The sequence below is a fragment of the Trichosurus vulpecula genome, chromosome 7 (assembly GCF_011100635.1).
Source record: "Trichosurus vulpecula isolate mTriVul1 chromosome 7, mTriVul1.pri, whole genome shotgun sequence".
Lineage (NCBI taxonomy): Eukaryota > Metazoa > Chordata > Mammalia > Diprotodontia > Phalangeridae > Trichosurus > Trichosurus vulpecula.
The window spans coordinates 197060944-197075677 of NC_050579.1; the positions used below are offsets into that span (position 1 = coordinate 197060944).

Here is a 14734-nt window from a genome sequence, read left to right on the forward strand (position 1 = left end):
GTCAGGAGGACCTGAGTTCAAATTCAGCCTCAGACACTTGACACACCAGCTGTGTGACCTTGGGCAAGTCACTTAACCCCAATGGCCCTGCTTTCCCTCCTCCAAAACAAAAGCCTGTCTGAGAAATAATACACGTTGTGTTGAGAACTGTCCATCTTTTCTTTGCTTCCTCGTAGGTTTTCTTTTGTTCTCTACTGTGCACTTTTTTTAAACTTTGTTCTCCACCCCCCCGGCCCGAAGGCTACAATGAAGTTTGGATATATTTCTCTCTCTCTCTCTCTCTCCATACATACATACATACATACATATATATATATATATATATATATATATATATATATATGTATGTATGTATGTATATATAATACACATATATACACACACACATACACATAAACATATATATGTATACATACATATATACATTTCCCAAACAAATGTACATTGCCATTCTTAGGAAGGCCATTATCACTATCCAATGCTACTTTTGTAGTTGACTGTTTTCTGTAAATCCATCACTGTTTTTGGAACAGGAAGCCTAGGTAAGGAGTATCATTACAACAGCTCAATGATGTAACAGAAAATAACTACGACATTTATAAAGAAAACATCTTTTATCTATCTGGTTATCACTCTATCTCTTACATTGTATCATACAACATTATGATATAAATTATAGATTCATATTTAATCATATGTACTATAAATTAACATAGTATTATAATATTAGAAATAGATATAGGCAAGTATGTATATATTTGAATATTGATGATCCAATACAAATAAATACAATCTTTCTTACTTAAAACACCCCCATAGAGACACGTATTCAGTTTAAGCACTTATTTCAACACCAGGACTCAGCTGAATAACATTAAGCATGGCCTTGTATGGATAATTTCTGTTAATATGTACATGAGGTTGCAATCTCTATGGAACAATATAGTGGACCAAAAGAATGTTTTTACTATTACAGCACATAGAAATCAAGTCCTTAAATTGGGACTCTGGATATCAAATGTGTTTTAAATTTGTTTGATCATAAAACTCAACTGACTTGATCATTCATCTGTGTATAATTTACTACCCAATATTAGGAGCACAAATGAACGACCTCTCAGGATAGTCAAAGATCTGGTGAAATATAGGAGCAATGAGCAGAAGGTGCAGACAGGCAATGTTTGGCTGAGTGAAAGGAAAAAATCCCAACAACTAGAACTTTGCAAATATGGAATTGTTGTTGTTATTTAGTCCATTAGTCATGTCTGATTCTTTGTGGCCCAATTTGTTAGCAAAGATACTGGAGTGGTTTTCCATTTCTTTTTCCAGTTCATTTCACAGATGAGGAACTGAGGCAAATGGGATTAAATGACTTGCCCAGGGTACACAGACAGCAAGTGTCTGAGGCCAGATTTGAACTCAGATCCTCCTGACTCCAGGCCTGGCCCTCTATCCCCTGTGTAATCTAACTGCCCCCAAAGTATGGAATGCATGAGGTTACTGTGCTTCACTGAATGTCCTTACATAAAGTTTGAATGATTGTGAATTTTGGATATTTTAGATAGATATGAAATTCCAGTAGAGGTGAAATTAGCTGACCTTTGACATCCCTCCGAATACTAAGTTTTTGTAAAATACTCTGACACCATGATTAGTCCAGCAGAATAGAAATGTTTTACAGACAAGAACAATGAAATAGATTTGATACTTACCTAAGCCATTAAATTTCATGCATTACCTTAACCAGAAACTGTCCCATTACTAATCCAGAGCGGCTATCCTGAAATACAAATTTTTACTCAACTGGAGAAGTTACTCAGGGGAAAACAATAGCTCTGAAATCAACAGCACATCCCCTCAAGCTTGGGACAAAGTACTCTCTACTCTACAAGCACTCATGCCCCGATGAAAAACTCAAGGGTCAAGTAGTTGGCTGGGAACATGGCCAGGCAGCAAAAATGGACTCAGATTCAGACTCAGACTTTGGAATCTTTCTTTGGTGACAAAGAAGACCAAAACATACAGCCAGAAGAAGTCAACAAAGTCAAAGAGCCTACAACAAAAGCCTCCAAGGAAAACATGAACTGGTCTCAAGCCATGGAAGAGCTCAAAAAGGATTTGGAAAAGCAAGTAAGAGAAGTAGAGGAAAAATTGGGAAGAGAAATGAGAAGGATGCGAGAAAACTATGAAAAACAAGTCCATGACGTGCTAAAGGAGACCCAAAAAATACTGAAGAAAATATCACCTTAAAAAGTTGACTAACCTAAATGGCAAAAGAGCTCCAAAAAGCCAATGAGGAGAAGAATGCCTTGAAAGGCAGAATTAGCCAAATGGAAAAGGAGGTCCAAAACACCACTGAAGAAAATACTACCTTAAAATTAGATTATAGCAAGTAAAAGCTAGTGACTTTATGAGAAATCAAGATATTATAAAATAAAACCAAAGGAATAAAAAATGGAAGACAATGTGAAATATCTCATTGGGAAAACAACTGACCTGGAAAATAGATCCAGGAGAGATAATTTAAAAATTATTGGACTACCTGAAAGCCATGATCAAATAAAGAGCCTAGATATCATCTTTCAAGAAATTATCAAGGAGAACTGCCCTGATATTGTAGAGCCAGAGGGTAAAATAGAAATTTAAAGAATCCACCAATCGCCTCCTGAAAAAGATCCCAAAAAGAAAACTACTAGGCATATTGTTACCAAATTCCAGAGTTCCCAGATCAAGGAGAAAATATTGCAAGCAGCCAGAAAGAAACAATTTGAGTTTTGTGGAAACACAATCACGATAATCCCAGATCTATCAGCTTCTACATTAAGGGATCCAAGGGGTTGGAATATGATATTTCGGAAGTCAATGGAGCTAGGATTAAAACAAAGAATCACCTACCCAGCAAAACTGAGTATGATGGTCCAAGGCAAAATATGGATTTTCAATAAAATAGAGGACTTTCAAGCTTTCTCAGTGAAAAGACCAGAGCTGAATAGAAAATTTGACTTTCAAACACAAGAATCAAGAGAAGCATGGAAAAGTAAGCAAGAAAGAGAAATCATGAAATCATAAGGGACTTACTAAAGTTGAACTGTTTTGCTTACATTCCTACATGGAAAGATAATATGTATAATTCACGAGACCCCAGTATTAGGGTAGCTGAATGGAACATATATATATATATATGTGTGTGTGTGTGTGTGTGTGTGTGTGTGTGTGTGTATGTGTGTGTGTGTGTGTGTGTGTATAGACAGAGGGCACAGGGTGAGTTGAATATGAAGGGATGATATCTAAAAAAATAAAATCAAATTAAGGGATGAGAGAGGAATATATTGAGAGAGGAAGGGAGAGATAGAATAGGGTAAATTGTCTCGCATAAAAGTGTCGAGGAAAAGCAGTTCTGTTGGGAGGGAAGAGGGGGCAGGTGAGGGAGAATGAGTGAATCTTGCTCTCATCAGGTTTGACCTGAGGAGGGAATAATATACACACTCAATCTGCTTTCTTACCCCACAGGAAAGAGGGAGGAAGCAGATAAAATAAGGGGGATGATAGTAGGGAGGGTGCATAGGGGAAGGAGGTAATCAAAAGCAAACACTTTTGAAAAGTGACAGGGTTAAGGGAGAAAACTGGATAAAGGGGGATAGGATAGAAGGGAGCAAAATAGTCTTTCACAAAATGAGTATTGTGGAAGGATATTGTGTAATGATACACTTATGGCCTATGTTCAATTGCTTGCCTTCTTAGGGAGGGTGGGTGGGGAGGGAAGAAGGAAGAAAATTTGGAACTCCAAGTTTCAAAAGCAGATTTTCAAAACGAAGTTTTTGTATGCAACTAGGAAATAAGATATACAGGCAATGGGGCATAGAAATCTATCTTGCCCTACAAGAAATTAAGGGAAAAAGGCAATGGGGGTGTGTGGGGTGAGAGAAGGGAGGGCTGACTGGGGAACGGGGCAATCAGAATATATGCCATCTTGGAGTGGGGGGAGGGTAGAAATGGAGATAAAATTTTTAATTCAAACTCTTGTGAAAACTAAAAGTATTTAATTAATAAATGATGATTTAAAAAAAAATCTTTTTTGAGTTTTCCCAAGAAGGCTTTTTGGGCTTGGGACGAGTTCATAGTTACCATGGGGGTTTCAGATGTAGGTATATTGACAATGTTGTCTTTTTCTGAATTTTTGTTTTGATCTTCTCTGTCATCATAATCATTATCTATGGTGAAGGTTTTTTTCTTCTTGCTTATTTTACCCCTATTTCATGGCTTTTAAAGTTGAGCTCTCTTCCTGGGGCATAGGAGGCACTATCCCAAGCTTTTTGTGTAGGTTGCCAAGGGTGTTGTCACTGGCTTTGTGCACTGGCATTTCAGGTCCTGGCAGCTCGCTCACTGCACTTGGGTGGTCCTACCTAATTGACTGTTGTTGTCCATTTTCCAGGGCTGGTAACTTGAGTTCTGGGCTGGGGCTGGAGACATTACAGGTGCCCTGCTGTGCCATTGGCCTGTTAAGCCCAGACCAAGGGCTCTTGGTTGCTGTTCTGTGCTGTGTGTAAGAGCCTCCTGCTGGCTTGCCCAGACACCGTCTGTGCTATGCTGTGCTCCTCTTTTACCCAAGTGAGACAGACCTTTCCTGAAGTCCTTCTAAATTGTCTTGAGCTGGAAAAGTGTTTCACTCCATCTTTTTGTATATTCTGTCACTCCAGAATCTGTTTAGAGGCTTGATTTAATATTGTTTCTGAGGAAAACTGGGGAGAGCTCAGGCATCTTGGCTTCTCTCTGCCATCTCAGCACCACCTTCTCTGCTTACTCTTAAAATTAAAGAGGAATGTACATTGTTGTTGCATTCGTTTTATTTTTTGTGTTTTGAAGAATTGAGGGGGAGTAATTCACCTACATTTCTCTTTGGGATGAGAACCTGTTTTTTTTTAAATTTAAACATAATTTTAAAATATGATCCAATAGACACTAAGATGTTTATCTTTTACAGATGAGTTATAGTATCTAGGGATCATAGAGTCCTCTGATTCTCCCCAGTCTGCATAATCCTGTGACAATTTACCTAGACAGGACTAATAAGCAGGCTGAATAGCTGGGACCTGAGCTGTTCAGGGACTTAGGGCCAATGGCAGTTAATGGTTATAGGAACACTCAGGAGAATTACAGTCCTATCATCCTTGGGGGATCTAACAAAATTAGAGGGCTTATATCTCCGACAGAAAATGAAGTGATGCAAGCATCTTGCAAATAGTTCAGTTTATCTGGAGGGGTTGACTACATTCTCAGAAACTTGATTCTTTATAGACATGCTATGGCAAAAATGGAGATGTGATATTCGTAACTAAGCAGGTACCAGGGCTTCCTACCCCAGTATACTTTCAGTGATTTGGGATATGGTAGGATTGCTCAGGGCACCACAAATGTAAAGAAAGGAAAGTAGGATTTGTTTTTTACTTCTAGTGACACCATTGGCATGTAAATGCATTTCCCCTTTTAAAAATTATTCTACCTCTGTTTAAGCCAATTGTTCAATGAATGAATATGTCTTATAATCCAACACTCAAGCAACAAATTAAAGAAGTGAACAGATGGTAAGGTATGAATTTCCATTTTCTTTCAACTCTTATAAGGGAATAAATATCCATAGTTGCTGGATTCATTCATTTATTTATTTATTTTTCAAGGATAATTCATTTATATTTCTCTGTGGGATATGAACTTGTCTTTTCTGAATCAAAATAATTTTAGATTTGATCCACTGGATACAAGGACAGTTATGTTTTTAATATGTCATAAGATCTTGGTACCAGTCATCAATTACTCTCATACACCCACTGGGATGGAAGGCTAATAAGCTGGCTATAGTTTTGGGAGTCTGAGAGTTTCAGGGACTTAAAGCCCATGACACTGAATGGCTCTAGGAACACTCAAGAGATCTCCAGTTTCACATTATTTAAAAAATGCCATAAACATTGGGATTGCATCTCTGAAGTAAAATGAACTGATACTACCATCTAGTAAATATTTCAGTATCTCTGGAAGAACTGACTCTATTCTAAGAACCTGATTCTTTACTGATATTTCAAACACTACAGGTAATCATGGATGAGTAGCTACTGTAATACACTTTCAGTGAGGCTAGGATTTGGTGGGGATATAAAAAAGAAGGGAAAGAAAAAAAGCATTACCTTAGTATGCCACAATTGGTACCTGAATCTCCCCCACTTTTGAATTATTATTCTAATTCTATTGAAGCTTGTAGGTGCCTGAATGTAAATCTAATTGTTTGAGCCTTCAACAACGGATTGAAGATTTCAAGATTCCATGGTATGAATTTCCATTTGCTGATATCAAAATGAAGATGCACTAGTGTTTTTGTGACTAAGATTAGAAATAACTATGCCACTATCAGTCTGAAATGACTAGAGGTATGAAAGACCATGAGAGCACATGTAGAGGTGTTGGTGACCACTTTTTCCGATTCTGAAGAAATTCTTACATATTAAAATTAGGGCTAATTGTGTAGGATATTGAAAAGAAGGTGAAGATTGTTTTAGGTATTTTCCTACTTCCATTATATTCTCTCCTAAATTTTGGCACACACACATATTTTCTCCTTTAGGGTCCCAGTTCTATCATTTTGCTCCTTTGCTACCTAATTAGCATCCAGTGTTGGCTTTCTCCACCCAGTTACCACCCCGTCAACTCAGGGCTACCCTTTCTTGTTTTGTCTCCAGATAATTCATCTCATTCTGATACCAGATATCAATTGTGTCAAATAGCACACATTCAATAAAACTACTTAATGGCAAAGTTTCAGCCAGCACAAAAAAGCAAAAGTAAGCAGTTCAGTTAATTTGGGTCTATACTTGGGGTTGCAGTGACATTTCCAGATTACGTAAATGCTCATGGCCTACATGTTACTGAAAGTGTGATCCTAATCAATTAATCACCAAGCATTTACTAAGATCTTACTGTGGGTCCATTGCCGTGCTGAAGCTGGGGATACAAAGACAAAAGCTAAAACAGTTCCTGACTTCAGGGACCTTAAGGTTTAAAGTCAAGGATGATAGTACATACATATATAGGTATATAAAAATGAATATAAACTAGGTAGAAGGTTATTACAGGGGGAAAGCATGAGAAATTGGGTGAATCAAAAGAGCCTCATAGTACTTGAGCTGTCCCTCAAACACTTAGGGATTCTGAAACACTGAGGTGAGGAGGAAATGCATTCTCGTCATAGAGAACAGGTAGTTTGCAGAGACACAGAGATGGGAGACAAAATATCCTGTATGAGGAGCAGCAAAGATTGGCTGGACAGAACTGGCATAGAAATAAAGGCTATCCACTTTTAAAAAATGAAATTATTTAATTACTAAATGTCTTGTAATTTATTGAGTAAGGGACTGACCTGCTCAACTTTATGCTTTAGGAAAATGTTTGTCAGCTGTGTTAAGGATATTTTATGGAAGGGAGATGTTTGAGGCAGGAACAGCAATTAAGAAGTTAGCTACTTTTTTCCTATGCTTTTATCCCATTTGATTTTGTATACAATTATTTTCATCTATTTCTTCTCCCTCTGACAATTTGGAAGCTTGTTGAGACTCATGACTGCAAATGATTCATCTTTTTAAGCAATTCAGCTCTAGATAGGGGCTTGCAAAGAGCAAATACTTGATAAACATGTGTTGTTGATCACTCTTTCTTTGTAATTTCTTAGTCCTACCTTCAAGTGTGCAGGTCTGTTTCCATATAGAAAAGCATTGGGTCCAGAAGCCATGCTTTGGGATATAATTGATGAGTGTACCCATTTCAAGATTGCTGGTCTTGGGTAGGGGTGGCATGGTTTTTGGCCAAGGAAGAGAATGAAGGTAAGTGGACCAACATTACCATTTACATATCTATTCAAGTTTGCTGGGATAATCGTGGTGTTAAAATGGTAATGTCTTTGGTAGGGTCTACATCCTTAAAAATGTAGATTATTTAAAATCACCGAATAATTGTTATTGTTATTACTCTTGAAGATCTGGAAGGTAATATTTTCTTTATGAATAGGAAGTTCAGATTTACCTTAGAACAGAAATTTATAGGAAGCACATAATCTTTGGAAACAGACCTTGTTTAATATCCTGGTTCTGAAACCCCTTGTGCAACCAATGGAGAGTTGTAAAGCTTCTCTGAGTCTTACTTTCTTGTTTCTAAAATGGTAATAATACTATTTGAAATACCTAACTCACAGTGTTCTTGTGATGAATGAGCTTATTAATCCTTAAAATAACACATTTTGAGAGATATCTTCATTATTATTGTTATTTTCAAGATGAGAATCTTCTTTGTGGATCCTCACTTTTTTGTGAATTTCATCTAGTTAAGAGTTTCTTAACTTCATGTGTGCCATGGGACCCTTTGGCAATGAGGTGACGCCTATGGGCCTCATCTCATATTTTCTTTTAAAATGTTCAAAATATATAAGATTTCAAAGGAAACTAAATATATGTAAATGCTGTTATCAAAATATATAAAAAACAACCTTTGATTAACTGAGGTTAAGACTTTATTATCTAGCTCCATCCCCTCCTTTAACAATTGAGGAAACTGAAGTAGAACAAGGGACTGAGATTAACTGAAGGTTATGCAGTAGGCTGGAACTAAGGTTTCCTGATGCCTGGCATAATGAATGATCTTTTCGTCAGTTGCTGTCTGCTTCTTTTCTTTGTGCCAACAGTTAAGAGAAAACACAGAGGATGGCCAACCTCACGATGATGACAGAATTCTTCCTCACGAACTTTTTCAATGCTTGGCAGCTGCAAATCTTACATGCCATGTTCTTCTTGCTGATCTACTTGGTGGCCCTGATGGGGAATCTGCTCATCTTCACTCTCATCTCTCTAGATGAGCACCTCCACACTCCCATGTACTTCTTCCTTAAGAACTTGTCTCTTTTAGATCTCTGCTTCATTTCTGTTACTGTCCCCAAATCGATTGCAAATTCCTTAAGTCACAAATCTTCAATCTCTTACTTGGGGTGTGTATTACAGCTCTTTTTAGTGATTTTATTCTCAGGGTCAGAGATTTTTCTCCTCACAGCAATGTCCTATGATCGCTATGTGGCCATCTGTCAGCCCCTGCACTATGAAGTCATCATGACCAGAGATGCTTGTTTGAGGATGGCAGCTGTTTCCTGGCTTGCTGGATGTGTGTTTGGTGTCATGTACTCAGCTACTACTTTCTCCCAGCCCTTCTGTGGCTCCAAGGAGATCCATCAGTTCTTTTGTGATGTCCCTTCTTTAGTCAAGATCTCTTGCTCTGAGACACACATGGCAATATATTTGACAATGGCTTTTGTACTTGGTTTAGGAATATTCTGCTGTATTTCCATAACAGTGTCTTATGGACACATCTTCTCAACGGTGCTGAAGATTCCAAGTACAGAGGCACAGTCAAAAGCTTTTTCCACTTGCCTTCCCCACCTTATTGTTCTCATGGTTTTTGCAACAAGTGCGATCATGGCTTATCTAAAGCCACCTTTGTACTCTGACTCAGTTGTGGATCTGTTATTGTCTATGTTCTACGCAGTGTTTCCCCCAACTCTGAACCCTATCATCTATAGCTTGAGGAACAAGGACATCAGGACTTCTCTGAGGAAACTTATAGCTTGGCAATATTTCTTAAAGGGTTCAATGCCAAAGTCCTTTCTATGATGCTATATCTGCTTTTAAAGGAAAAAAAAAGAAAGAAAAATAAATAATTTTGCCCTTTATGTATTTAATGATTTGAACTGCTACTTTTTTGCCTGTATCAAGGTCATTAGTAATAAAATGTTAACCCTCATAGGTCAGAAGCATGCTAATAAAGAATTTTCAAAGTATATACACACATATGTTAACAACATTGTAACACTTCATGTTTCTTTGGTCTTTTATAATTTTAAAGTGCTTTCACAGCCTAACATCTAATTCCTAAAATAACCATATGGAGTACTTATTAAAATACTAGTCACTATTGTTTTACAATTTAGGAAACAGTCTCTGAGAGATTAAGAGCCTTGTTCGAATTCACACAACTAATAAACATCAATCTTCATTCAAAACACAGGTTTTCTGTATACAAGTGAAACGATTTCTACATTTTATTATATCATGTTTAAATTAGATTGTTTAAAATCTATGAATTAGCTCTTGTCTCCTTTCTCTAAATCTGTGATTTTATTGATGTAGGTTTAGTCCCAATGAGAAAACTCTACAAATCTAGTTTAGTGAGAGCTTAAGTAAACGGCTTAGTTTCACACAACTATTATGTGTTGGAACAGAACTTGAACTCATGTATTACTGATTTGGTTAGTAGCTTGTTCCTCTGGAAATTGGAGCTTTGTATCTAGAGAATCAAAAAATGTACAAAGCATCTTTATAAGACCATTTTAGAGGTTGTTAGGCTATTTTTGGCATTGAAATATAGGTTTAAAGTTACTGCAAGTATTTGCTCACTTTGTTTACAAGTGATTTCATGGAAGGTGTACATATTTCTATTATTATTAACAACACTCATAATAAAGACTGAGAACTAGAATTATCTTGTGGCTCAAACTTTGCAAAGTGCTTTAGCTATTTTTGCTCATTTGCTCCCTATAACACCGTGAAGCACTTACAGTTATTGTCCCCATTATATAATGTTGATGAAACAGGCTGAGAGAGGTTAACCATTTTATCCTTGGATGACACATCAAGCTTACACTAGCGCATCTAGCTTAAATGTCTGAGGCAAGATCTGAACTCATCTGCTTGACTTCAAGTCTAATATTCTATATATGTTGCACCCCCTAGATCCCCTTACAAATATATATATATATATATATTATATATGTATTGCATATACACATATATGTATATACAAATACATACATATATCCTATATCTATATCAGGTAGTTTACACAGTGGATCATGCATAAGGAAGAATGGAGTTTAAATCCCAACTCAGATACCTTCTACCTATGTGACCCTGGTGAGTAAGTCACTTAACAACTGTCTGCCTCACTATCCTCAACTGTAAAATGACAATAATAACACTGTCTATCTCTTAGGGTTGTTTTGAGGATGAGAAGAGATAATATTTATAAAACATTTAACACAGGATCTGGCACATAATAGATGTTTAAAAATAGATTGTTACCTTCTGTCCTTCCATTATAGAAATGTGTACATACACATGGGTGTATTTGTATGTAAATATATATTTTGGGGAGAGGTTCAGCGTCAATGGCTGAAAGACACGAAAAATGCTTGGATGACATAGAAATTCTCTTATAACTTTTTATTGCTTTAAAATTCAATTTTGTTTTCAATTCCACATTCTCTGTCTCCCACACCTTCCCTTACTCATTGAGAAGGGAAAAAAATATAAAACATCACAAATATAAAGTCAAACAAAACAAATTTCCACATTAACCATATTCTGAAAGAAAAGCAAGAAAAATAAAGAGAAAAAAATGCATTTATCTGAACTCAGAGTTCATCAGTATTCTCTTTCGAGATGGGTAAGATTTTTTATAATGAATTCTTTGGAATTGTCATAGATCATTGTATTTATCAGTGTAGCTGTCTTTCACAGTTGATTATTTTTACAATATATGTGCCTTGAATCTTGTGTTTCAATATCAGATTTTCTATTTAGCTCTCTTCTTTTCATCAGGAATCCTTAAAAGTTTTCTATTTCATTAAATATTCATGTTTGTCCCCTTGTTTTGCTGGGTCGGTTTTTCTTTGTTATAATCCTAGGCTCTTTGCCTTCTGGAATAGCATATTCTTGGCCCTCCATTTCTTTATAGTTGGGTGCTAAATCTTATTTGATCCTCACTATGACACCACAGCATTTGAATTATTTTTTTTCTGGAGATATTTTATTAAATATTTTTGAACCTCTTTTTACCAAGTTGCTAATTATTTTGTCATAATTTTCTTGCATAGCTCTCATTTCTTTCTATAGTTTATCCACTTTCAATCTTATTTGATTTTTAAATCTTTTTTCACCATTTCAAATCTCTTTCTTAAAGTCCTTTAAGAATTTTTGTTGTTCTTGTAACCAACCTGCATTTTCCTTTGAGATTTTGCTTGTGGATGTTTTTAAGTCATTGATTTCTTCTATATTTGCATCTTGAGCTTCCCTATCAACATGATTAGGTTCTTTTTTTGTTTGTTTACTCATTTTCCCAATTTAGTTTTTGACCTTGGATGTTATGTTACCTTTTTGCTCTCCTCACTTTTGGATGTCTGGCCTGAGTTTCTCTCTTTTATGTCCTTCTACTGCTTCCACATTTCAGTCTGGGAACCTGAAAGTTTTTGGTGCTTCCAAAAGGGTATGAAGGGGATAGGTCTGTTCACTGTCTGAGCTCTGCAAATTCCTGACCAGGTTTGAGTCTGTTGGCTTATGTGTGGTTGATTTTCCATAGACTGCTCCTGGATGCAATCAAAGTAAGCCTGCTCAAAGCTTCAGTATCTTCAGATTATTTGATCTGCTGGTTCCTATTTGTTTTTGGTCCCTTGCTCTAGTTTATTATGCTGTAGACTTATGTGCAGGATGAAAGTACCTCAGAGTCACACAGGTATGTTTCTGGAACTTATTCCTTGCATCTTATAGATGTAGGGTCCTTGCTTGCTGAGAACTGCATTCATTCCTCTCCACCATAGTACTGTGACCCATAACTGGGTAATGGGTGACAGAGCTGCCAGATAAAGAATATGTATTCCTGACCCCAATGCTAGAACGGGGGGGCATGGGATCTCTTTTTGCCTGGGTATTCAGTTCCCTTATCATCTGTAGGTGCTAGGATGCTCCCTGCCTCTGCTGCCAACACCAAAGACTACTGCCACTTCCATTGGCTATCCTGCTGCTGCTGCACTGCACCCCTGGCCAACCCAGACCTCAGTGTCCAGAAACCTTTCTGTTTATTTTTCTCAGCTGCTCTGTACTAGAAAAATGTCACATTGATTTTTTTTCTTGGCTTTAACCATCAGAATTCTGTCTGGCATGACTTCTAGGTCATTGCGGAGGAGGTTGTAGAGTAGCTAAGGCAAAAATCCTACCTCTCACTGTGTTATTTTGACTCTGTCTTTTGTTTTATAATATCTTGATTTCTCATAAAGTCACTAGTTTCTACTTGCTCCAATCTAATTTTTAAGGTAGTATTTTCTTCAGTGGTGTTTTGGACCTCCTTTTCCATTTTGCTAATTCTGCCTTTCAAGGCATTCTTCTCCTCATTGGCTTTTTGGAGCCCTTTTGCCATTTGAGTGAGTCTATTTTTTAGGGCATTGTTTCCTTCAGTGTATTTTTCAGCATTTTTTTGGGTCTCCTTTAGCAAGTCATTGACTTGTTTTTCATGGTTTTCTCGCATCCTTCTCATTTCTCTTCCCAATTTTTCCTCTACTTCTCTAACTTGGTTTTCCATATCCTTTTTGAGCTCTTCCATGGCCCGAGACCAGTTCATGTTTTTTTTTTGGAGACTTTTCTTGTAGGCTCTATGAGTTTGATGACTTCTTCTGGCTGTATGTTTTGGTCTTCTTTGTCACCAAAGAAAGATTTCAGAGTCTGAGACTGAATCTGGGTGCGTTTTCTCTGCCTGGCCATATTCCCAACCAACTAACTTGACCCTTGAGTTTTTCAGCAGGGTGTGACTGCTTATAGACTAAAGAGTTCTATGTTACATGTTGGGGGGGGGATGTGCCAGCTCTGCCACACCAGTACTCCTCCTTCCCCAAGAACCCCCAACCCGGACTGGGCTTAGATCTTCAGCAGGCTGTGCACTCCTGCTCTGATCTGCCACTTAATTCCTCCCATCAGGATGGCCTGGGGCTGGAAGCAACTGCAGCTGTACTTCTGTAGCTGCCCCACCTCTGTTGCCCCCGGGGCGGTAGCCGAACAGCGAACTCCTTCCACTCCCGCAGCTTTTCCCACTAAACTTCTCTGTTGTCTTTGGTGTTTATGGGTTGAGAAGTCTGGTAACTGCTGCAGCTCACTGATTCATGGTGCTAGGGCATGTTCCCCCCGGCTCCTGGTCTGGTTGGTCTGTGCCGCCTACGCTGGGCTCCGCTCCGCTCTGCTCCCAGCTCCGTGCAGGATAGACCTCACCTAGAGACCATCCAGGCTGTCCTGGGCCATAGCCCTGCTTCCCTCTGCTCTTTTGTGGGTTCTGCAATTCTAGAATTGGTTCAGAGCCATTTTTTATAGGTTTTTGCAGGGACTCAGTGGGGAGCTCATGCTAGTCTCTGCTTTTCAGCCACCATCTTGGCTCTGCCTAGTCTAATAATTCTTAAAGTATATTTCTCAATTTATTTTCTAGGCCAGTTACTTTTCCAATGATGTATTTTAAATTTTCTTCTTTTTTGTCATTCTTTTGGCTTTGTCTAGTTGTTTCTTGATATCTCATGTAGTCATTAGTATCCATTTGCTCAATTTTAATTTTTAAGGAATTACTTTCTTCACTGAAGTTTTATAACTATTTTTTCCATTTGGCTAATTCGGCTTTCAAAAAAAAAAAAAACTTTTTTTTCCCAAATTATGTGTAAAAACAATTTGTAACATTTAAAAAATTGACTTCCAAATTCCACCTTTTTCTCCCACCCATCCATTGAGAAGCAATTTAATATAAGGTGTATATGTGACATCGTGAAAAAAAATTCAATATTAGTCATGTTGTCAAAGAAAACACAGACAAAAAACCCCCCAAGAAAAAGAAAGTTAAAAAATGC

At 37.4% G+C, this 14734-nt stretch overlaps 1 protein-coding gene across 1 annotated transcript; it reads left to right on the forward strand.

Annotated features, from left to right (window-relative positions):
* The first annotated feature begins 8738 nt into the window (after positions 1–8738).
* LOC118857768 (olfactory receptor 14A2-like) lies at positions 8739–9695 on the forward strand. The gene has a single exon (XM_036768292.1). It carries the CDS (start codon positions 8739–8741, stop codon positions 9693–9695), a length of 957 nt encoding a protein of 318 aa, XP_036624187.1.
* The last annotated feature ends 5039 nt before the right edge of the window (positions 9696–14734 follow it).